Source organism: Equus przewalskii, chromosome 3 (genome assembly GCF_037783145.1).
Source record: "Equus przewalskii isolate Varuska chromosome 3, EquPr2, whole genome shotgun sequence".
Classification (NCBI taxonomy): Eukaryota; Metazoa; Chordata; class Mammalia; order Perissodactyla; family Equidae; genus Equus; species Equus przewalskii.
In genome coordinates, this window is record NC_091833.1 from 24,778,286 (window position 1) to 24,802,398 (window position 24,113).

At 38.9% G+C, this 24,113-nt stretch overlaps 1 protein-coding gene across 2 annotated transcripts in view; it reads left to right on the top strand.

The window, feature by feature from the left end:
- Positions 1–24,113, top strand: part of CNTNAP4 (contactin associated protein family member 4) — a 263,723-nt gene that overhangs the window by 57,891 nt on the left and 181,719 nt on the right. For both annotated transcript variants that reach the window (XM_008518257.2, XM_070613914.1), the window contains exon 3: positions 18,597–18,790. In XM_008518257.2, coding sequence (XP_008516479.2) covers positions 18,597–18,790 — 194 coding nt within the window. The remainder of the gene's footprint in view (positions 1–18,596; positions 18,791–24,113) is intronic.

Here is a 24,113-nt window from a genome sequence, read left to right on the forward strand (position 1 = left end):
AAGTTCACATGTTCCGCTTCGGCGGCCTGGGCTTTGCCAGTTCGGATCCCGGGTGCGGACGTGGCACCACTTGGCAAGCCATGTTGTGGTAGGTGTCCCACATATAAAGTAGAGGAAGATGGGCATGGACGTTGCTCAGGGCCAGTCTTCCTCAGCAAAAAGAGGAGGATTGGCAGCAGGTGTTAACTCAGGGCTAATCTTCCTCAAAAAAAGAGAACATAAAGATTCTTGCATCATTGATGCATAAAAGCATAAAAGAAATAAATATGTAGGAAATAGAAATTCAGAACAATGTCATAACATAAGGAGCAACCATGATTTTTGTATGAAGAATAAAACATATGAGCCGGGATATATGAATCTTTGAATGTAGTGATTTCATACAAGTATCTAAATAAGAAAAGTGCTGGATACATAAAGGAAAGATATTGGACCTACTAGACAAGGACTTTAAATCAACTCCCTCAAATATGCACAAAGAGCTAAAGGAAGCCAGATGAATGATGTCTCAACAAATAGAGAAATATCAATAGTTACAAATTATAAAAAGAAGGAACTAAACCAGTGATTTCTAATGTGAATGTTACGATTTTTTTCTGTAACAGAAAAGAATGGAACTACTTTTGCATCGAAGTTGCACTCCTAATGGCAAAACCCCATCTCATCTCATTATTAAGCTGTTTGCAAAATTCCTCTCTCAAAGGACACTGTCAACAACTATATTTTTTTAGTGACTCTGGATGTGGAGGGGTAAATATTATGAGAAAATGCTAGTACACCTGTGTTTTCTTCAGGGAAAGAACTATTTTGGTTTCTGAGTTTTGATCTTGCTCTTGCCTATATAAGAGGAAAGCACTCACCAGCCTTTCAGCCTGTTAGCCTGGTGGGCCATGCTGGAGGAGAAAACATTTTCCTTGTATTCTGAAGCATGTGGTGTGCCATGTCGTAGACTGGAAAATGCCGAGGGTCTGGACTGAGCTACACTGAATAGACGCTGGAAGCTTTATCCACAGAGGACAGTTGGCAGTCAGTCACATGTCTCAATATTACAGCCTTTCTGGACTGAGGTCGCTGGGAAGTGCGAGGTGAGGAGTGCTTTTCACTATGTTCTGCAAGGAAGTGGGCAGTAGATTCTGCTTTTCTGCATTAAAGTGTGCTGATTGATGTTGGGAAGGGGGGCACATTCATTCCTGTAATCGAGATGAAGTAGAGACATTTTTAATGACAATTATAATTCCCTTAGAGGCTGTTTCGATGTGTGGGATGATGTGGGGAGTGGAAATGGATGTGCTCTCCCTGCTTGGCCTTCATCTCCCCACCCAGCTCAGATAGGCACACGTCACCCAATGCTTAGGGGAAAGGGGGTCATGCACAGCTTGGGAATAAAGTTCAGTGGGTGCCTTTTAGGTCCAAAATATAAGGGACTTGAAAGGGGAAATGAACAGGCTGAAGGAATCTGTGTTCCCCATACCCCACTGAGAGGAAGGGAGAAGGAGAGGTTGGAAAGCACGGAAGAGGGTTAGACAGAAGCAAGCAAGTGTGAAGAATCATTTTCCCTGAAGTCCTGTCCTCAAAGTCCATAGCAGGGAGCTTTAGAAAACCCTTCATTGACCCTCAATCTCTGAATGTGAAGGTATGCCTAGAGTGGGTGCTTGGAGAGGAGACCGCCCACCCCAAGAGAAGTCATTGCATCATCCTGTTGCTGCAATGCAGACATGGTGGTGTGGCAAAGACCCCACAGCAGACCCCAATGGCATCTGACGAAAGCCAAGAGCTACCGTGGGCACCAAGAATGAGTGCAGAAGTTAGGGAATGAAGCTGTGGGTGTGGGCAGTGTCACACCTGGATGGGAGGAAGAAGATCAGAATATTGTGGTCAGGACTAGCCTGCAACGCAACACCACAGAGCAGAACAGAAGCTGCTTGACTCCGGGATCCTTCACTGCCCACGCAGAAGACCAAGAAGTAAGCAGTCCCTGTCTCCACTGTCCCCCGGGTTGGCAGGAAGGGAGACATATCCCTATGAGCATTTTGAAGCTGAAGGTGACAGAAATAAAATCCTGAAGTGACTGAGTAATCCATGAACTGGACTGAGTTCCTCTGGAATGATTAGATTGGTTTTCTACATTAGACAGAATATGAGCTCAAGAGAGAAAATTAGATCGAGTTAGAAAAAAACATGCATTTTTCATACCTGAGGCTGTAACTGAGAAATTCATAACTGCAGTATGATTCCAACTGCTTTGCTCAAGTAGCTTATCTGAGGTTTGGTCAATAACCTGCTGGCTTGTGAGAGCCCGCTGTGAACAGCTCTTCCCAACTCACTGTTATCAAGATGGGAGCTTGAAATCTGCCGTGGACGGAGCGTTTACACCACAGGAATTGACAAATGCTGTAAAGCAGGACTTTTCCCCCCAGAGAACAAGTTATTAAACACTTGCCAGCATACCACTTACCTGGATTTATCTTTCATGAACCAAGATGTAATGTCGGGGGAAAAGATATTAAAATTTCTTTTAAAAGTTGAACTGTGATGTACAAGACGTGAACCAAAAGAGTTTGACATATTCCTAGTGCTTGATTTTCTGTTGCTTAAAAAAATACATCTATCCATATGTTATTTTGTATACTCCCAAAGCACATCTCCTGTTTTTCTCTGTGACATATAAATGTGAGTTAAGATTTTTTATTTAGTAAATATCAACAGTGAGAAGTTAAACCAACTTGCTGTGGGAACTGCCCATACAGATCAAGCTATCCGTCATCAAGCTGGATATGGCTTGGTAAAAGACAGCAAATACTACCTTCTTGTAAAACAATATGGATAATCTTGCATATTATTAGTGGTCTAAAATATTGCTCATTCTGTACATTTAAAATTGTGGACAGTCTCTCTTTTTTTATTAATTTATCTAAAGTTGGGGATCCACGTGTGTACCAAACACAAATCATACACGAAGTGGTTCTCAGATGCTGGAAACTTGACAGTTGTTTTTTTTAGCTTTGAATGAAAGACCTTCTACAGTCTGGCTGCACTCTCCTTTCTTGCCTTAATGACCACAGAGGCCAGTGTCTCTCCACGCCCCCTCGCTCCTTTCAGTCCAATTACTGCCGTCCTGAAAACTGTGCCTTGCATTTGTCTGCCCTCATGTCACTCCTCTGCTTGGAAAGCTCCAACCCTTTGTTTTGACCTTTCAGAGTCCCACCCTAGAACCTAAATGAAATGTTTCTGTTTCCCTAGTCACTTAGCCCGTAGTGCTGTCCATATTCTAAACTTCTTTAGTGTATATTCTGTTTCAGTTCCTCATATAATATGCATCACCTGCTCTTGTGTCATCTTATTTTTTCATAAAAGATAAACTCCCTGGGGCTGGCCCCGTGGCCGAGTGGTTAAGTTCGCGTGCTCTGCTGCAGGCGGCCCAGTGTTTCGTTGGTTCGAATCCTGGGCGCGGACATGGCACTGCTCATCAGACCACGCCGAGGCGGCGTCCCACATGCCACAACTAGAAGGACCCACAACAAAGAATATACAACTATGTACCGGGGGGCTTTGGGGAGAAAAAGGGAAAAAATAAAATCTTAAAAAAAAAAAAAAAAAAGATAAACTCCCTGCAGGTGGAAATCACATTCTAACACAGCCTATTTCTATTTATAGCTGGCAGATCCAGAGTCAGTTCTAGATTTCTTTTGATTATGTGTGTACTGATGGTCTGTCAATCACATTTTGGGTCAGGTTTTTAGAATGTAAGTTGTGGGTATTAGTGATGATGATTTAGACGTATATTGATAATTCCTTGTATATAGTGCTTTTCTGTTGGGAAAGTTTGTGTGTGACTTAGTGCTGAAAACCATAACCAGTCTCCGTGATTAGGGAGGTAAATTCTATATTGTTTGTTAGGAGGGATGGCATTTGGTGATTTTAAAGAGGGTGATATTTCATAGCCTTTTAGTTTCTTGCTTCCACAATTTTTATTAAGAATTAGAAATGTCCTAAATTTCACAGCTCCTTGATTCAATCATTCCTGCCTTCTTCCTATTTTGAAAAGGTGTGAGGAGAGTTTCTTAATAATGTTTAGATTGTTCAAAAACAAAATCTAACCACTTTGTAATCTACACACAAAGCACAATAATTTAAATTTTAAGATAGCGAAGTATGTTGAGATACTTCATTAAATCAATATTCAGCAAATATTCATCATTCATTGGAATTCAAGACGTATTTCAGATACTCCAAAAAAATTGATGGAAATTAATCAGAACTATTTCTTTTAAAAGAAATGGCAAAAAGAGAGTTGAAGATCCTTTGAAATGTCGACTGCACTCATTAAAAAAGCCTGTCATTTTACGTTGTTACTAGAAAGCAAACCTGTTACAGCCCTTTGACCTTCTGAAGTCATCTCAGAATCTAATTTATTTCTATTGCTCTGAGTCTGGCCATATTAGAACACTAAACAGTTCGCTAATGGCAAGCCTCACTTTTATGTCTGACCACCTCACAGAAGTTTTTACAAGGTTGGATTCAAATATGACAATGGTATTCTAATATGGAATTTGATTCTTGGTTATTAATTCAGCAAACATAAACTCCATTCTTCCACATTACAAAGTTCTTCTATGTAACAAACTAGGTTATGGGAGAGATGCTATTTGAGCTGCAGCTGAGAGATAGAGGACAGTAGGACCTGGCTAAGTAAGAGGCATAGGAATACATAGAATTCAAATGAAATTGCAGAGAATGAGAATTCCTAGAAAAATGCACTGTTTTTTGAGACTCCTATGCCAGATCGAAGTTGCATTAAATGCCATGCCAAAAAGGATGTCCTTTGTTACAAGGAGAAAAATTATTCAACCTGGTTTTACCAAAACCACTCTGGGAACAATAGCAAAAATAGATTGGTTATTAAGAGGCACCTATTGAAGATTTCTAGGAAGGGTAGGCCGTCAGGCAGGAACACAGTTTCCTGACTTCCTCTCCAAAGCCTGTAAAGGTTGCCAAATCGCACTGGCCTTGCTGCCTTCATTCTCGTCACCCTAGAAGAGCTGCCTCTTTGTTCTCAAGTGAATCACTCCAAGTATTCTCAATCTTTTGTGCTTCCTCAGGATTTCTGTTCCTTTAATTTTACGTATTTTAAATGTCCCTTCCACTAATGACTCTTTGCTCTCAGCACAACCATCCAGGAAGTTTTCTAGGCTATCATTCTTGACTTTCCAAGCTTATCCTTGCCCTCCCAACATCTAATATCTAAGGGGCTATCCACATGTCACCAGGTCCTGCCAATTCTCTGTCACTAAGATCACTTACATGCTTTCATGTCTTTTCATTCTTTCATTTACTCATTTCAAAATTGTATCCCTGGCAACTAAAAATAAACACAGAAAATAAGTTTTTTTAAAAGTTTTTTTTTAACCGAGTGGTGGAAATAATAAAGGTTCAAACTAAGGTAGGGATTCTGAAAAGACAAAAGCTGCAATGAAAATCACTTTGGAGGCAACATTAACTAGATTTGGCAATTTCTCTACATTTGGAAAGTTCTATTTCTATTATTGAAAGACAGTAATTAGAAATGCTTTTAAGATTTTAGTCTGAGTGACTTGAAGATTAGAATGATGTGGCCATCTGGTTTTGACAGGAGGCAAGGCATCCAATTTTGGAAAGTTGTTTGAGATATCTATAGGGCATCCATGAATAGATATATTGGAAGCATTCAGGATTTGGGATACAGATTTCAAAGGAAAGTCAGAGCTAAAAATAAATATTCAGGCTTCATCATCCAAAAACAAAAAATTAGTCATTGCAGCCATACGCATGCGAAACGTAGTCCACTGAGAATATAAAGTCAAAGGAGAGGAGAGTTGTGTTAGCTTTTAAACAAAAGTAGAGAAAGGCCTCTATGAAGGATGCCGAGAAGGGCTGGCCACAGAAGTTGAGGGAAAAAAACAAGAAGTCGCAGTGTCCCTTGGAGCTAAAGAAGTAGGGGCTTGCTCAAAGTGACAGAATTTTGGCCATGGAGCATTTCCTGATGGTTTTATTCTCAGCTCGTTTATTGACCTAGACAGATATTCTAACGATACAGGATGTCAGCACAGAAAGAGCAAAAAACTATTCTTTTTTTGGAAGCATCATCCCTCAAGAATCATGTAACTCATGAATTCGTTATTGAAATTCTACTTGTAGATCATCTGAGACCTCCCTTTAAATGTAATGTCCCTACCATCATATTGTCCCTCTCATTTTTCTATAAAGGAGAATAAAATGTTAGGAAGTTTGTATCCAGGCTTGCATATAATTTTGCAAAAATGATAGACTTTAAAAATTTTTATGAAGGTTGCATAGCACAACACAATATTCTTCTACTCAGTTATACATCTGTTGAAGGAAAAATTGGTGCCTTTAAATAAAAGTGTAAAGTTCTTGACATTTGCATTTGACTGTTAAGCTAGGCTGACTCTGGAAATGCTACATTCATATTTCCTAAAATTATAAATTGCTAATTTCTTGAACCACTTTATTGAGGTATGATGGATATTCAAAAAGCTGCGCAGATATAAGGTTTGCAATTCAATGAGTTTGGAGATAAGTATACATCCACGAAACCATCACCATAATCAAGGCCAAAAACTCATTCATCACCTCCGAAAGTTTCTTTTGGCTCCATTTATTTATTTATATTAAAATTAAAAAAATATATTTTTCTTTTGCGGTTATTTTTAAAACTAAAATGCAAAATTTTGAGCTCTGAAGGGACATTCTAAACAGCAACGACAAATCGACCTTTCTTTTAATTTTCAGAAAAGGAATATAATAAAAGCAATAACAAGTGCGACATAATCATCCACGCTGGTAATTGATTTTCCATTTTGCTTATCAGAAGTATTTGCTTTTTACAATTGTTATAGCTGTCATGAACATGCATTGAGCTGCTTCTGCTAGGATAGTGTTTTTCAGTTGCCACATTCTCCTCGGTGGTAAAAGAGTGTGCGGGAAAATGTAGAGGTGTGGATGAGAGTCACAGTATTGCCAGAAGCAATTTGAAATTGGCTGGGCAGAAGCATGACCTATTTTTTTGTCCGTCTTTTCTGATCCAGAAAATGTTTGCATTAACTCTCACTCCCAGCTGGAAGCACTACTTTATTATGACTCAGTGGATCAATATCCGCTGGGAACCGTGAACGATGATAGGTGGCCTGACAATCCTATGAAAGGCCTCATTGGTTTGAGTGGAAATGAGGTTGCTTTGTGAGACTTTCTTTTTATCAAAAGGACAGTTTAGAACTTTCCACTATGCATTACAAATAAAAATAAGATGGAGATAAACAGAGCGAAATGATGTGTTTTTTTCCTCTTCTGCCCACACTTCCCCACCTTTCACATCCTGACAGACTCAATCGTGCTGCCTCCAAATAAGATGATTTTTATCTTGGTGAAGCCAGGGAAATATTTGCCTGCTCTTTCTAATACAGAATAATTAATGGTGTTTAATTTTAGAAGGCATTTATTTCTCAGTTAAGGAGATACAATAGCAAAATTACAAGTTTATAACCATAGGTTAAAATCAGATTAATAAATAAAAGTTTCTAGATTGGAAAAGTCACCCACCAATGGTTTGTTACATTTGCAACTATTTGTACTCTTTATTATTTTAGCACAATATCATATCCCCAAATCAAATATGTTGAAACTTTGTTTTATATGATGAGATAAAGAAATCACTTAAAACACATGTAATAATTGAGGATAATTTTTAAAAATCTAAATATATGTCAACCTATGGCAACATTAACGGTAATGTATCACAATTTTAACATAAGTCTCTTCAGAGCATGTTCTTTTCTCTATGTTTTCCGTAAAATTATAACCCTTGTGTGCTCCTCTGTTTGTACATAGACCAGGAGCCAGATGGAGCTGGCTGGGGTGCCTGGATGTTAGAGGAAGTAATTCATTTGTGTAGCAGAATGGTCTGCAATCGAAAGCATTTCTAGAATTGAATGTTTGCACAGGAGAATATTGTACCTCCTGCTGGCTTCAGACACTAAATTCTGTTTGTATTCCACTCCACCTGCTATTGTAGAACATTATATCTGTTAAAGCCAGTAGATTATATGTGTGTATATATGTGTGTGTGTGTATATATATATATATACATATATATATACAAAATATATATATATATATATAACCTTTTTGCTTATTTTTGTCTCGTTTGTACCAAAAATCATTGTGATGCCCAAAGAATGTGGAGTGATTCTGCTCTAAAGTGCCAACATGACTGTATCAATGCTACACATATGGCAGAATATTTTTTGAATCAGATAGATGTACTGGTTCTGGTTGACCACTTATATGCATGTGCAGATAGCATCATTTTTGACAACCCACGTACAGTTTTATAAAATCATAAGTTATATAAAATGCATAATCAGCAGCTTTTGGGACATTAGGCATGCAAACAAAATACTCGTAAAGATACTATGGTACATTAATTTTTCAAATCTGAAATATTGGTTGCTCTGATTTCTCAGGCCACTTTGAAAGCTCTTAAGTCCGCAGATTGTGTTAGTAGTTGAGGAATAACTTGGAAATACCACGTATTTTTCAGTATTGTCAAAACTTTATCAGCTGTGGGTATTGTCTTAAAGTGGGGGAGGTCCTATTTGTCTTCCAGCCCCGAGACTCTTTCCCGTATGTGCCCGCATATCAGATCGCCTCAAGCCCCCTAGCCTCTGCTGGGTAAAGAATCATCCTTTGGTTGTGTCAGTTTCTTCTGGGTAAATGCTCAGATCTTCTGATTTTCCTACTCTTTCCTCTGCTCTTTGCCAAAATGGTGATTGGCGTATGAAGAAGTCAGAGGATGCATGGCACAGTTGGATGGGGGGCTCCCCTGTGTATGATGGTTGTTGTGTTGGTGCCCAGCACAAGATCATTGGTTAGAGCCTTATGTCCCAGGTCAGTGATATCTGCAGAGTGTGGTTGGGTTGGTCCCAACCCTAGATGTTTGTTGGCATGCATTGCCAGTTTTAGTGGCTGATCTCTTCCTTTGACCATTCTCTTGGCAAAGGCCATTACTCTTTATTGGCTGGGCACCATGGTGCTTCTTGTTGCTACTCAGATTCCCTGAAGTTGGCTGTGATCTTCTTTTCATTAATAGACGGAGCAGATGCGTAGTCTAATCTCTGGGTACTGTCACTACCATGAAGAATCCCTCTAAGTTAGCTTCCAGTCAACCTCATTCACTTCAGAGCATTGCTCTTTATCTCCTCCTAGACTCTGATGGTGGAATGGTTTCTGGGGAATATGATTCATTAGGCAGAAAAATGAAAAACACATTGTTCTATTAAAAAAAATCCCACAATTATCTCCTGTAAAAGAAAACTCGCACTGGATTGAGTTAAACAGACCAGAAAGACTATTCAATACCATAGCAATGGGGCTTAAGACTGTTGCAGTAAGGGAGAGAGATCAAACTCAACTCTATTGAAACAAAAGGTGGGAGAGTTTTTAAGCACCAGGCTGAGCTAGTGGAAAAGTACCAGAGAATGTTAAGGGGGGGGCGCTTGGTCAATGTGATTAGGCCATTTGCGTTTGCTAATTGATGCTGTGGAAGTTAGACTCCTACCCTCCCACAGAGACTGGGAGATAGGGGCTCTGTCTTCCTTGATGATTACATTTCAAAGGGATGACTCTTAGGTCCTTGAGAAAGGCATTGCTGGGTTGTAAAACTGGAAGCAGGCTTGATGAAGATTTATGTCTCAAGGGGCCGAGAAATAATTTACAACTGCAAGTTTCCTAAATTAAATGCTCTAAGAGAAGGAAAGTCAGGGGCCCATAGTCAGGAGGAAACCTGTCTAAAGTTTAGTCAAGCTCTGGGGAACATTAAGGTCATCTTGGCCAGGAGCCTCACTAATAATTTTTCCCTTTGCCTGCAAAATCAAAATTTCCACAGTGAAATAACAGTTAAAAAGGAATAAATCATGGAATTAAATAAAGTATGTGTGTTCAAGACTGAATTCAACAAATATCTAAGCCTGGAGGTAAACATATCTCATAAATTGGGAACATGATACTATATTAATATGTATTTATGTAATATGTAATTAGCATTAGCAGTTTTACAAATTGGAAAAATATTAAATGATTTAATCAATCAAATGCTTGAGAATGGCTTGGCACCTTTTACCGTTTTGATATACTGTGCTCTAGTAATGCTGCCTTTTGCAATCATTATGTGGAAATAATGTCTGTTGGGTACAAGGGAGTGACTTCAGTTTGTTGACCCAGAAGGAGTGATATGAGGACATTTGGCTCATGACAGCTTATCATCTCCGTCTGGCTGGGAAAGATAAAAAAAAAAAAAGAAGGTACAGAAGCAAAAAATGATTTTTAAACCTCTGAGATGTTGTCAGTGTGCTCTTTCTGATGCATGATGTCATTTACTGGAATGACCTGCCTCACCATAATAGATCTAAATTGAAACTTTTAGAAAGTGTTGTCACGGGCTTGGAAAGCAAAACATGGGCAAGTCCTGGTTATCATCTGAATTTCTAGACATCATGTGCTAAAAGTCCTTTTTCCAAAACTACTGATTTGAATGAAATAAAACTTGCTGGCACAGAATTTGGTGTTTTTTAACTTTATTCTAGCTTCCAGAGGAAATTTGGCTGTCATGAAATTTGCAAATCAAATATATAAATCAAGATGCCTGAACAGAGAAAGGGTATAAATATTTACTTTTCAATCCACTGAATTATTAAAGATTTCAGAAGTGTTTGATCCGGCAATGCAAGAAGTAGGACTGAAAGTCCGTCTGCCAATTTGCCGTGAGGGAAAATTGATCCACAGCAAAGAACTGAAACCTAAGAGAACTGAGTGAGGTATTATTAATTTAGAACCTTTCTGGGGAAATGAAGTGAAAAGCATCTCTTTTTTATTGTATCAAAAATCTCAAAACAAAGCAATAAATACATCTAGGAAATGTAGTTTACAAGTGATTAAACTGTGTAACTCTGAGGCAGTTGGTAGTCAAGTGTGTGCGTGTGCATGTGCGCGTGTGCGTCTCAGCCTAGTGCTTGAGCTTTCTCTTTGGGAACCTCATTGAAAAGACCATGCTGTAGAGAAAGGTGTCCTTTTACTTTATTAGTTATTTTTTTCATTAGCTTCTATTTTAGCCTCTGTTTTATTAGCTTTTATTTATTTTGTCTCCAGTTCCAGCTTTGCCGCTAGTTTGGTATATGAATTTACACAGTCTATTATACTCATGTGGCTACAGGTTTATTTCATTCCTTTATGTGGTAAATATTAAGCACCTACTGTGTGTCAAGCAGTGTGCTAGACATTTAGGATCTATCAGTGAACAAAACAAGCAAGGATTCCTGGCCTCACTGAGCTTACCGTCCAATAGAGCAAGATGAAAGATAAACAATACATGTAATAAATGAGAAAATCATATGCTGTGTATAAAGATGTCAATTTCTGTCAAAAAAATGAAAAAGTGGCTTAGGATAAGACAAATGGGAGCAGGATTGCTGGGTGGAAGGAATTTCAATAGGGAAGGTCAGGAGATGCAAGCCTTTATAAGAGGGGTCAGATTTGAGCAAAGACTTGAAGGTGGCGAAGATGTTAGTCCAGTGTATCTCAGAGAAGAACATTCTAGGCAGAAAGGATAACAGAGCTTGGGTGGGGAGATGGGAGAATGACTGGTGTTTGTTCAAATTGCCTCAAAGAGGCCATTGTTGATGGAGAGGAATGGGCTGGGAAGAAGAGGACAGGGGATCAGACATGAGGTGGGAGTGGTATAAGGACGCAGATCATACAAGACTCTGTAGGCCATATAGAAATGACTTTGTCTTTTACTCTGTGTAAAACTGAGAGTTATTGCAGTGTTTTGAGCACACGAGTGATATTTTCAACCTGTCGTGTAGAGAGTAGAGTCTCAGTGAGCAAAGGTAGAAGCGGGGAGACTTGATAGGTAGCTACTGCAAGAATGGAGGCTAGAGTGATGTTGCCTGAACCCACGGAGTACCAGTGAAGATTGAGAAATAGTCTGATTCTGGAAAGGGGAGAGCACCAACAGCATTTTCTGTTGGTTTGGTAGTACAGTGAGGGAGAAAGAGAGGAGTCAAGCATCACTCCATTTTTTTCTTTTTGTCCCAAGAAGCTGGAAGGATGGAATTGTCCTAAACTAGGTTGAGGAAGGGTGTGAGTAGAGCAGGATCTGGGGGAAGAACGGGAGTTTAGTTTGGGACATGTTAAAGCTTTCTAGTAGGGAGCTGAATATACAGGTCTGGAGTTAGGGAAGAGGTGTTGGGCAGAGCTATAAATTAGGGAATTATTGGCACATAGATAATACTGTAATCCATGAGTCCTTCACCCCGCCTCTTCTCTATCTACATTCACTCCTCGGTGTGACGCAGGGTGAAGGACTGAGCCCTGGAGCATCTCAACCTTCAGAGATGATACAAGATAAAAGGAAGAACCAGCAGTGGAGACTGAGAACGAGCAACCAATAAGCTAGGAAGAAAATTAAGAGCACGAGCTTTTGTGGAAGCTAAGTGGACCAAGTATGTCCAGCCACTGGGAGTCATCAAAGGTGTCAGATGTCACTGATAGGCCAAGTAACTGGAAGACTGTCTGATTTAGTAACATGGAGTTCTTTGGTGATCTTGACAAGAGCGGTTTCCATTGAGTGGTACAGAGTGAAAATCTAATTGGAGTTGGCCCAAGAGAGAATGAGATGAGAAAAATTGGAAAGAGTGAGTCCGGATGTCTTATTTGAAGAATGTTAATATAAAAAGCAGAAAAAAGGGGCCAGCCTGGTGGCACAGCGGTTAAGCTTGCACATTTTGCTTCGGTGGCCCCGGCTTCACCAGTTCATATCCAGGGTGTAGAGCTACGCACCACTTGGCAAGCCATGCTGTGGCAGGTATCCCACATATAAAGTAGAGGAAGATGGGCACGGGAGTTAGCTCAGGGCCAGTCTTCCTCAGCAAAAAGAGGAGGATTGGCAGCAGTTAGCTCAGGGCTAATCTTCCTCAAAAAAAAAAAAAAAGATAAAAAGCAGAAAAAAAAAATAGAGTGGAGTCAAGAGCAGCGTTTTTTCTTTTAAAATAGGAGAAACAACAGCATGCTTGTACATTGATGGGAACCATCCACTGAAGAGAAAAAATAATGTGGCAGGAGAGAGAGGAGAATTGCTGAAGCAGTGGCTCTGCGTAGGTTCAGCACGAGCAGAAGGGGCTGACTAGTGGCTCCTGTAACGGGAAAGCACAGGGAAGCACTTGAGCACAGCTGGAACCACGGATGCTGACCACACCATCAGAGCTTGGTCTCGTTTCATCTCTCAACTCTGCTTCCCTCTGTGTTGACTTCACTCCGGCAGGCTTTCCACAACAATAGCTCCCACAGCTTGATGCCTGAAACCCCTCTTTTCAGCATCCACAGCAGAAAAGAGTCTTTTCTCCAATAGTCCCAACAAAGTCTTGATATTGCCCCACTAGCTTGGCTCAGGTGACCTGTCCATTCGTGTAACAATCACTGTGACCAGGGGAGGCAAAGCCAAGATTCAAGAGTATACATGAGAAAAAACCAGCAACTCACACTGCGTCAATAGTCATGTTTTCTTCTGGCGAAAAGACCTACACTGGTAAAAATACAAAGCTTTAAAGATTCCAAATCGTGGCCCTGGAACACTGCAGACCATTTAAGGGAGCCAAACAAATATCGGTGCTGTGTTCTTTTCGTTTCCTTACATTGATGTAATTTAATGTCAAGATCAAAATGATCCAGGCAAACTGAGACTCTTGGGGAAATCTAGATGAAATCACATGTGAAAAAAGGTAATTATCTTAGAGAGAAACTTTTCTATGACAATTTTAATTAAGCCAATTATTTTCTAGAAGTGTAGATGCCCTAATGGTGGGTGAGACTGTCGTTCAACTATGCTCACTTGTGTCTTGTGTCCTTGAACATCTGTGTCCTTCTACGCTTTAAATCTTGAGAAAGAAATATGACTCCTCCTTTCTGTGTAGTTCCTATCTTTACAAAGTCGACAAACTCTATAACTCATCACCTTCACTGATGACCACCGGGAATGGCAATCATGCCATTTTTAATATTAGTTGGAGATAGAAGTGATTCTTTTCTATATTTTAAGGCTTCAGTCAAGAGTATTTTTTCTTCAATTTTTCTTTTCACTTCCCTGAAATTTTAAGATGTGCCTCCATGACTAGAACTAAATGTTGGTGATATCTAGCAAGCAGGAGACGTAGCTCTTAAACATAATTCAGCGAGCCAGTTATTTTTATTTAAATAATGCTGAATAAATTATTTGGATATTTTCTTGAGATAAGATATACCACTACAGGGCATTGATAGTTGTAAAATTATTTCGGGGGTAAAGAATTGAAAAGAAGATGATTTTTAAAATGAGATCCTCACACGGATTAAAATTATTTTAAAAGTAAGTAATTTCTCAGCTACATTAAAATAATTTAAATAATCTTAGGAAAATTTAGTTTTTACAATATTGGGAAAATTTGCTTAGCTTCTGTAAATCTTTTTTTAAAAGTTTTATTTGAAAGGAAGAGATGTTAAAGCATATTTCATCTCATTAGATAATTTAAATAATTAAGGTTGATATGGTACAGAAAATTTCTAATAGAGTACTTAGCATACAATAGGCGCTGGATAATTTTTTTTCTTGTTGAGGAAGATTTGTACTGAGCTAACCTCTGTGTCCAATCTTCCTCTTTTTGCTTGAGGAAGATTGGCCCTGAGCTAATATCTGTGCCAGTCTTCCTCTATTTTGTATGTGGGATGCCACCACAGCATGGCTGGATGAGCCATGTGTAGGTCCACACCCGAAATCGGAACCTGTGAACCCGGGGCCACCGAAGTGGAGCATGTGAACTTAACCACTACGCCACCAGGAAGGACCCCCCACTGGATAATTTTTAGTTTGCTTTTCTTTTTTGATGATTCACAGCAATATGTATTATAGAAGTAAGTTTCTCAGGAATCTCATGTTTAAATGTGGTAGGCAACAGATATAAGAGATACTATGTTTTGTGGTCACTCAGTAACTAAACTTTCTCACGGCTCAGCTTTACTGACTGTAACTCCTGGTTTGGAGTCAGTAGCAATAATAGTTGTTTTATAATTTAAACAGTAACAATTACCACATAGTCACATGCTTGCTGTGTGTGAGAGAAATAAGTAGGCAATCAATATGCTTTTTAAATTTAATGCTTATAGCAGTATGACAACATTTAACTTAAAAGTCTCATCAATGGGGAGGAGTTTTGCTTTTAAATGTGAGTTTTCAGATGATGATATGAAGATTCAAGAAACATTTCTGTTTAAAAAGATTTATGACACATTATTATGTCAAGTCTCAGTAACGAGGCCAAGGTAGGAGAAAAAGGAAGGTCGACTGGGAAAGGAAGTCTGGGTATGGGGAAGAAAGTGAATGGGGGGACACGGTTTTTGTCTCGTGGGGTAAGTGTCTATAACCATGGAAGAGATGGGGTTATAAAAAGATGGTCTTTGGTCTGTAGGTATTGGTCTACTGTGATGCTGAATAGAGCAGCATATTAAAAGCATCATTTTGGATGAATAATACTTGATCAGCAGCTGAAAGTTCTAGTTAATAAGTAAAATAAAAAATTCATTATATTTTATTTCATAGTGGTTCAGAGTTTACAATTTGCTGGAGTTAGCCATCATTTTCTCCATTAAAAAAAGTAAATATGACAATAGTATGTCTCCAGAAGGCTAGGTGGTTTGGTGGTGGCCATAGGGTTGGTGTGGTCTAACCTCAGCCTCAGTTGCATTTTCATTTCATGTCACTATTGTCCCTACCTGTCATCATACGCCGGCACTCCCTAAGTGTGTTAATTCTGTATACCTCTCTGTGTCTATATCTATATATTTGCGTTTTCTGCATCACTATTCAACATTCCTTTTAAAATTAGAGCAAGCGTAATGCTCCATCACACACTTAGACCACGTGCGTATGCAGAGCTGCACAGCTTAAAACCCTGTAGGCATCTCTGGATTCCCTGTGGCCGACTTATCCTGCTGAATTTACTTGGTAAAGGCTAGGAGCATCTGAATTTCCATTACTTTATTGGTGTACCCGTTAATGATATAGCTTAATTTGCATATCAGTAGTACCTTTTCACCACAGGTGAGAAATTGAAACGTTCAAGGTCAATTAACTGCGAATGTTTCAAGTTGGTTAGTGCAGCTGTAACGGTGAGTGATGCTGGCTAGGGGGAGCGGTCAGGAAGAGGTTCCTCTTTCTCCTGATGAGAATTGATGATCCAATTTTAACTCACTAGAATCACGCTGATTCTTTTTTCCTCACTGGGCTTCTCTCATGTGTTCACTTCTTAAATACCGGTCTATGAAGGAGTGTCAAAATGCCAGAGAAATATTATGAAATTCCATATTAAATATATCCTCATTACCGACTTTTGACCGTTAAAATTAACTAGAAAGAGCAAGAAGCAAAATAACCAGCATTTTCTCGGAGGTATAAGCTGATATAGATAAAATTTCAAAAGTGGAAATGTCAGGTCAAGGTGATGGCCGGCGGGGGCACTTCATTCACTCTTTTCCAACTTTTCTATGTAAAAAGAGTTATAAAAATACAGAGAGATAAGCAGTTGCAGCTCTAAGAGGATCAAGGGTGCTTGGTTAGGATCAGTCCCCAGAAGTCTCTCAACTTCCAAACTTTTGATAGACCCTGAGGCAGAATAGTAAGATTAGATAGGACAGTGGAAGGAAATATACCCACTCACCACTCCTATCATGCACCCATCAACCCTAAACTGCCTGGAGTCAGGTACCAGACAACTAGGGACAGCCCCTATGCCCTGGAGGCCCTTCAAACTAGCCAATCCACCCGGAGCCCACAAAACCTCGCTAACCCCGCCCCACTTACAGTACATAAGCTGCCCCTATAACTTCACCTTGTCACCTTTCCCACGGGTGCATCTCCCTGGATGGCTCTACCTGGCAGCCTTCTCTTTTTTGGAACTGTAAGTAACAAAAGGCTCTGCCTTTCATCTATCAGAGTGTCATTGTGTTGTGTCTGCTGTCAAAAAGAATTTTTAAATCTTGTAAAACAGTTGTTAACACAGATGTGTCCTTGTAGGTTTCACAGTGGCATGTGCCTCACCATATTAGCAAACATTTATTGAGCATCTCTTTGCACTAGAGCCTGTACTCGGGGTTTTATGAAACAGGGCACAGATGTTAAGAATAATGCTTGAAGAAAAATGGTGTGTAAATGAATGGTAATTTCTATCTAAAATGTCAGACCTTATCAGGGCCTCAAGGCAGATGGCAAAAGAATAGGAGAAAGAAAACATGTATGAATATTCTTATTTGGGGTGTTATGTAATAGATGTTGCATTTTAATAGTATTGAATATTAGATGATTATGGCTTCAAGAATGTGTCAAACCCTATTTCATGATGTTTACAGTGGTTGTATTTTACTTACACAGTCAGCAATGTCAGCATTACTTAAAGTAAATAAATTCCCCAAATAAAGTAGTATTATATTAAACTGGAAGAATGAAACATCTTAACAAGACATACAGTAGTCACATTTATAATTTTCTGGTGTGTGTTAAACAAGACAAACAGGATAAATTCTGCGCTACCCATACTTCCTTGAATATAGAACAAGCTTCTGTTTGTCACTTCTGAGTGCTCAAGCATGACTTACTCTCTGATCTTCTGTGTGATTTTCCCCTCCCCCATCCCCTCACCCACCACCATCCTTTCCCTCCCCAGATAGGATAGCACCGGTGGTGTGTTGGTAAACTGGCTGGGGTGGGGGCGGGTGTTGACTTGTAGAGATTGCCAATCTCTGTGGTTTAAATACTCCCACGATGGCCACTTGCAAAGATGGCTATGTTTAACAATCAGCTTGCAAAATTCCTGAAAATTTAAGCTGTCTCACACATTGTTGCAAGTGAGCTCCAAGCTCCCTCTGGATAGAACTCTCCATCATTTATTGTGTTATTGTTCCCTGCATGTGCCTCACCGTTGAAGTTTTTCATGTTGTGTTTCAAACATGCTTTTCCATGTCTGTTCCTCCTACAAGGCTGTAATAACAGAGAGGGTAGGGACTATTCCTTGACTGTTTTTGTCTTCTCAGGCTCGAGGCTGTTCTTCTTTCTCTGGGGAGTCTACATGATCAGGCATCAGAGGGAGTTTTCTAGTTCCAGCGTAGTGTGAACAATGATTGAAGGCTGATCATTACCCAGTCATGCATGGGGGCAGGAAACATGCTATTTCCAAGTGTTGACATGAGTGTCCCCCTGTCGAATTGAGCTCTTTCAACATTCAACGAGACCCTAGCTCTCCTCAGTGTCACAGGTTATAACACCTAGAAATGAACGTAATTAACATAGGCTCAATCCATTTACACGAAATTCTTGATTTTTCTACAAGGTGATAGTTTCATATTCTGGAAATTTGACTTTCTAAAGTTCCATAGAGGAATACAATCTTACTGGCGTTTGTAATCCATTAACAGATTTTTAACTAATTCTTTGCCAATTTTCTCCTTTTCTGTTTTCACGAAAGGAGCTGGTGGCTGGTCTCCGCTTGTCTCAAACAAATACCAGTGGTTGCAGATTGACCTTGGAGAGAGAATGGAGATCACCGCGGTGGCCACCCAAGGGGGATATGGGAGCTCCAACTGGGTGACCAGCTACCTGCTGATGTTCAGTGACAGTGGCAGGAACTGGAAACAATATCGACAGGAGGACAGCATCTGGGTATGTTTCTTTAACAGAATACGTAGTCTCTCTGGGAAAGAAATATAATCATGTCTGCGTGTTGTTAATGACTCTCTTAAACTCAGTTGAGAAATAGAATCTTCAGAATTTTCAAGAGAAGATACATTAATATGCAGTTTTGAATACATTTCATGGTACACATGAAAATCCTAAAGGTAAATTTATTTCACGGAGTCCTCAGAAACTGAAAAAAAAAAATCTTATTCATTCACTAAGTAGTGTGGGAGTCTAAGAAATAAACAAAACCTGTATAAAAAGTTTTGTTTTGTTCAATAACATAGTAATTTTGCATGGTCTTTATTTAAGATCAGTCAAAAGAATTTATTTCTCGTATTTCCTCTGATGAGACTGAGATTTCTGAAGATCTCCCTCCTTCTCTAGTGTATGGAGGTTTTTGTGTATAATATTTGGAGTATTTATGTATATGATGTATGTACACACATACATACATGTATATGATTTGTATATGAACTACTCTCTAGTCTTTTAAAAATCTGTAATTGCGTACAATGCTGTGTGTTGTGCACAGGGGTACAGCCCCTAAAGAGAGAGACTGACAAGGAGGCAGGCTGTGTAAAGTGGCTGGTGTTTGTAGTTAACTGACTGTGTATAAATGCCTGATGGGAGAAGGAAGCTGAAGGAAGCTAAAGGAAGTTTGCTTGGTGGTGAAAAAAATCACTTCTTTGTTAATGTAAGGAAGTATTTGTTAGGATCTTATGTGGGCCAGGGACAAGATGCTGCAATCAAAGAACTATTTTTTTTTTTTTTTAAATTTTCCTTTGGCTGAGCTGCTGGAACCGGCGAAAATGAGTAACTCAATGAAGCATCATTCTTAGCACGTAAATCATTTGGAAGCCTCTTTGGGCACATAATGATAATTTTCTTTGATCGGTCAATTGTCTGTCTTCTGAAACTTCCTGAAACCCTGTTGTACATGATAGACTCATTGAAGAAATGGGCTGTGATGGCCTCACCTTTGTATCTCTAAAGCACTTCGGGGCCGTTCGGTGCGTGTTTATGGAGGTAAATTGAATTGAGAAGAAGTGGCCCTGCTTTTTCCTCTAGTGAGAATGACATTTGGGCTGGAAGAAGTTGCCTATAAGCATTTTCTAAGAAAAGTTGCCTTAAAATCCAAAGCAAGTTGAAGCTGTGTCTAAGAGCAAGAAAAACTGGATATTACGGTTGAATTAACTCCATGAAAACCATTCAAACTGGATATAAAATAAGCAGTAATTATGAACCAATAACAATGAAAGCTTAACGAGGTGTTTATTTTAACCGAGTGTTTGGATTTTCCTTTATTCTTTTTCTAAATAAGCATTGGATTTTAAACTGGATAAGTAGGGGCTAATTCATGCTAATATTTAGCAGTGTTAAGTAAAATGTATGCTTTTGACATTTTTTAAAACGATAGATCAACCACGAAAATTAGTTGTTTTTCCATTAATCAAGCTTGGGGAAAGCCAAATCCGGACAGTGCCATTTGGCTTTTTTGCTTACTCCTGTTAAAGGTGAAGTGCTCAGGGGTGAAACAGTAGCGTGGATGACACCTTTAAGCCAAGCCAATTGATGTAAAGGCAAATGGCACCTAGCACAATTATTTGTCAAGGTAATATTATTTTTTAGGCTATGCTATAATTTGTTGGTTTACTCACTGTCTTCCCCTCTTGAGTGTGAGCACCCTGAAGACAGAGACTGTATCTTCCAACCTTTTGTCTTAGCATTCCAAAATCGTAACAGTACTTGGCATGCTGTGGGAAATACCAAACGTTTGTTGAGTGAATGAATGAGAGAATGAATGAATGAATAAAAGAAATGCACTTTCTTGTAGGATAATTTTATGACCACAATAACTAAAAGTGACTCCCTGCTCCTCCACGAGTTTTTCCTTTTAACGTATTTATTTTGTACCAGTTTAACATAGAGTTAGGATGGTGCATTTCTCTCTCCCTTATAAATTTTGAACTTTTTTATGGAAGAGGGTTTCTCTTTCTCATCTTTGCATTTCTGGCATTCAGCATCAAGTGTGGCACCTGACATTTGTTGAGTGAATTAGTGAAAAAAATCAATCTGTGAATGAATAGATCTGAATATATTGATCTCCTAATCTGTGCCTAACTTCCTACAAAATCCTGGGAGGCGTTAAAAGAGCTCATATTAATGCCATTGAAATATCAAGCTCATCAGAACAAACCGAAGAATGATTCAGAGGAGCACACAGATGTTGGATACAGACTCCTAAAGTTTGGGAATTGTTGGAAAAGGGAGATCACTGTAGACTAAATTTGTCGAAAAGCGGGGCTTACATGGCTCTTGAAAAAAGTGTTATAACTTAGACTATGGAATGACTAAGGAAGTGACTCTATGAAGCTGGAGAAATGTGAAGCTTGGGCCCTGGAGCTATCCAGAGATATGGTTTCCCATGTGATAACCAGTGAGATTACTGGTCAGAATGGACTATCAAGTTTGGAAAGGACTGGATAATAATTTTGGATATGGTAAAGAAAGTTGGTAGATAACTTTGCATGTCAAGATGAAGATTAAGACTGGGTGCAACAGGTACCTTGACCACACATGAAATAGGTAAGGCGAGGCTGTGGGTAAAACACCCCAAATCCTCAAACCTCGGTGATTGATGTATACACACACATATACTCAGGCTACCTGTTCATCCCAGGCAGGCTGCAAGGTTCTCTTCTATCCCACAGCTCCTCAGCTCCCACTCTGAGGGAGGCTCCCTCTCTGTGAATCTGCAATTGCCAGTGCGGGCAGAATGAAACATGGTGACTTGTGCCCTGAATCTTGACATTTTCACCTGGAATAACACGGATCACTTCAATTTGGATTTTTTTAGCCAAAGAACAATTTTTAACTGATGTTCATAGTAAGGAATCTAACTCTTTGCTGCATTTTACAAATATGTATTTCTTAACTTCTTTTTCTTTTTTAGGTAATTTTTGCCCAGTTCTTCTAGATATTATGGGACATATACAAATTATACAAAACATGCCAATTTTCTTTAAGAGCTTCACAGTCTGCTGCAGGTGATACAAATAAATCTATGAAAGAGAGTTAGGAAATGCTTAAGGCATTGTGTAAGTCTTTAAAAAAGAAAGGCAAAATGTTTTATTATGATCTCTACAGGTCATGTACATATTTAATAGAATGGTAAACTTAACAGGTATATGAGATTAAAAAAATTACACATTAAAACATTTTTTTAGAGTCAAATTTTTAGTCCAGTGCTCATAAATGTAATTTATACAAAGTACTCTACTAGATGGCCTATAAATGTTTTACAAAAAACTAGAAAATGCAAGCTACTAAAATTTTCCCTTCAAATCGAAGACAAAATAAAATCCCTTAACATCTGTGATTAAAAGACTTTTCAGCCAGTTTATTGTAAGTGATTGAAAAAGTAAATGTAAGGTATAATTTTCACTCATTTGAGAACAATTGCTGAAACTTCATGAAACTAACATCTTAGAAATTATTTTAAGTAGTTCAACATGTGCGGGAACTTTACAGTCAAATTATCCAAATTCTCTCTGATACATGCCCAAGGTTCTTTTATAATGCAGACTACAAGGGCAGGGATTGAGATGGCGCCAATTTTACAAATTATTTAAGTAAATGTGATTGTTATGCACAGGAATTGTTGACATTTTATGGATTTCAATTGCACTTGATTTTTCAAACAAAAAATACCTGTAGCATATTTCTAAAGTTAGTATAACTTTGTTTTTGTTTTTTAATTAGAAGTGTCTAATGTTGTGGTTGGGTTTGGCTGATGAAGGTCACAGAGCCCCTGTGACATAGTATAGTCAATTAGATAGAAGTATCACCTGTCACAAAATATTCATGCCATTATTATCACTGTGACTGATTGAGTTGTCAGCTCTATAAGCCATACAGGGCAGAAACACTACCTGCAAAGATTTTAGCATGTATTTTCCTTTAGTCAAATAAATAAGTGACTGGGGGAGTTGAGTTGAAACCCCAGGAGGCAGAAATACAAGTGGGAGGTGTGCTGTGACCCTGGTGGACTGCCCGCCTTGTGAGGCGCATCTCTCCCAGCCCTATGTTGAGCCCTATTCTAGTGACCTAAGTCTACAAAAATCATTTGTGGTGATATAAAGTACAACAGCACTAATGCCGTGTATGTCAACATGTCAACTCAAAAAGCTTAATACATTGCAATACTTGCCTCAGTGCTTGGGCAAATGCCTAGAGAAAGCCTTAAGCTGCTTCTGCCCTTCAACACTGACTCTACTCGAATGCCAAAAAAGACATTTTTATTGGAAGTCTACATTAGCAGTCTGTATCCTCAGGGAATCTCTTGTTTATATTTCTATTTAACTGTGAGTTCTCCACCCTTTTGAAAGTGAGTAGCCTATAGCGCATGGGTAAAGGTGTCTGCATTTGGGTTTTTAATGTGGCGTCAATCATGAATCAGAACGTGAGTTTGCTAGGCGCCTTCTCTATCAAGTCGTTTGGTTTATTGTACCTTGTTGCATCTGTGCCCATTCTATAGCATGTTATGTCAGTCCTTCCTCATAGCCTTCTTTGGACACACATATTGAAACTTTATAACAATATGTAATGTGCAAAAAATATATGAACTCCCATGAACTGTAGGTACACATATACAGTGATATAAGATAAATGACGATAAATGGTAATGTTGCTTCATGTTCTTCAAATTCATCTGTCTCTAAGTGAGCAAAAGAAAAATCATTTGAAGAGAGTGATTAGAGTTAGCAGGAGATTTGATTTGGTGCCCTCTTCAGAGTGCTCCCTCACATTCAAGATCATTCTCAAATCATCAACCAGAGAATAACGTGTTTTAAAAACACTTTACAACTTGTATCTCACATTATACCCAGTGACAGTTCAGTGACAACAACATCACCCCCTTTTCTCCATTCCCTCTTGTCATTGCTGTGACATGATGTCGGAGATGGCTACTTCTGGCTTTTCTTACTCCTCAGTCCCAGGAGGTCACATATGAAGTTCTTCTCTCTTGGAAGAAATTCTGTCATTTTGAAATGTTTCTCTATTGTCCTTTAAGACCTGGGCAACTGGTCTTCTAGAAAACGAATGCACTAAGCTCTCTGCCCTAATTTTACATTTTTAATTTCCAGACTTCTGAAGCGTATTTTAATCAGAGAAGAAGATAGAAAAATACATAAAGCTAGAAAGGAGGAGATAAGATTTGGTATTGATACAATATATCCCTTAAAAATCTAAGAGAATTATCTTACTGTTTTTTAAAAAGATAATTCAGTAAGGTGCCTAACAG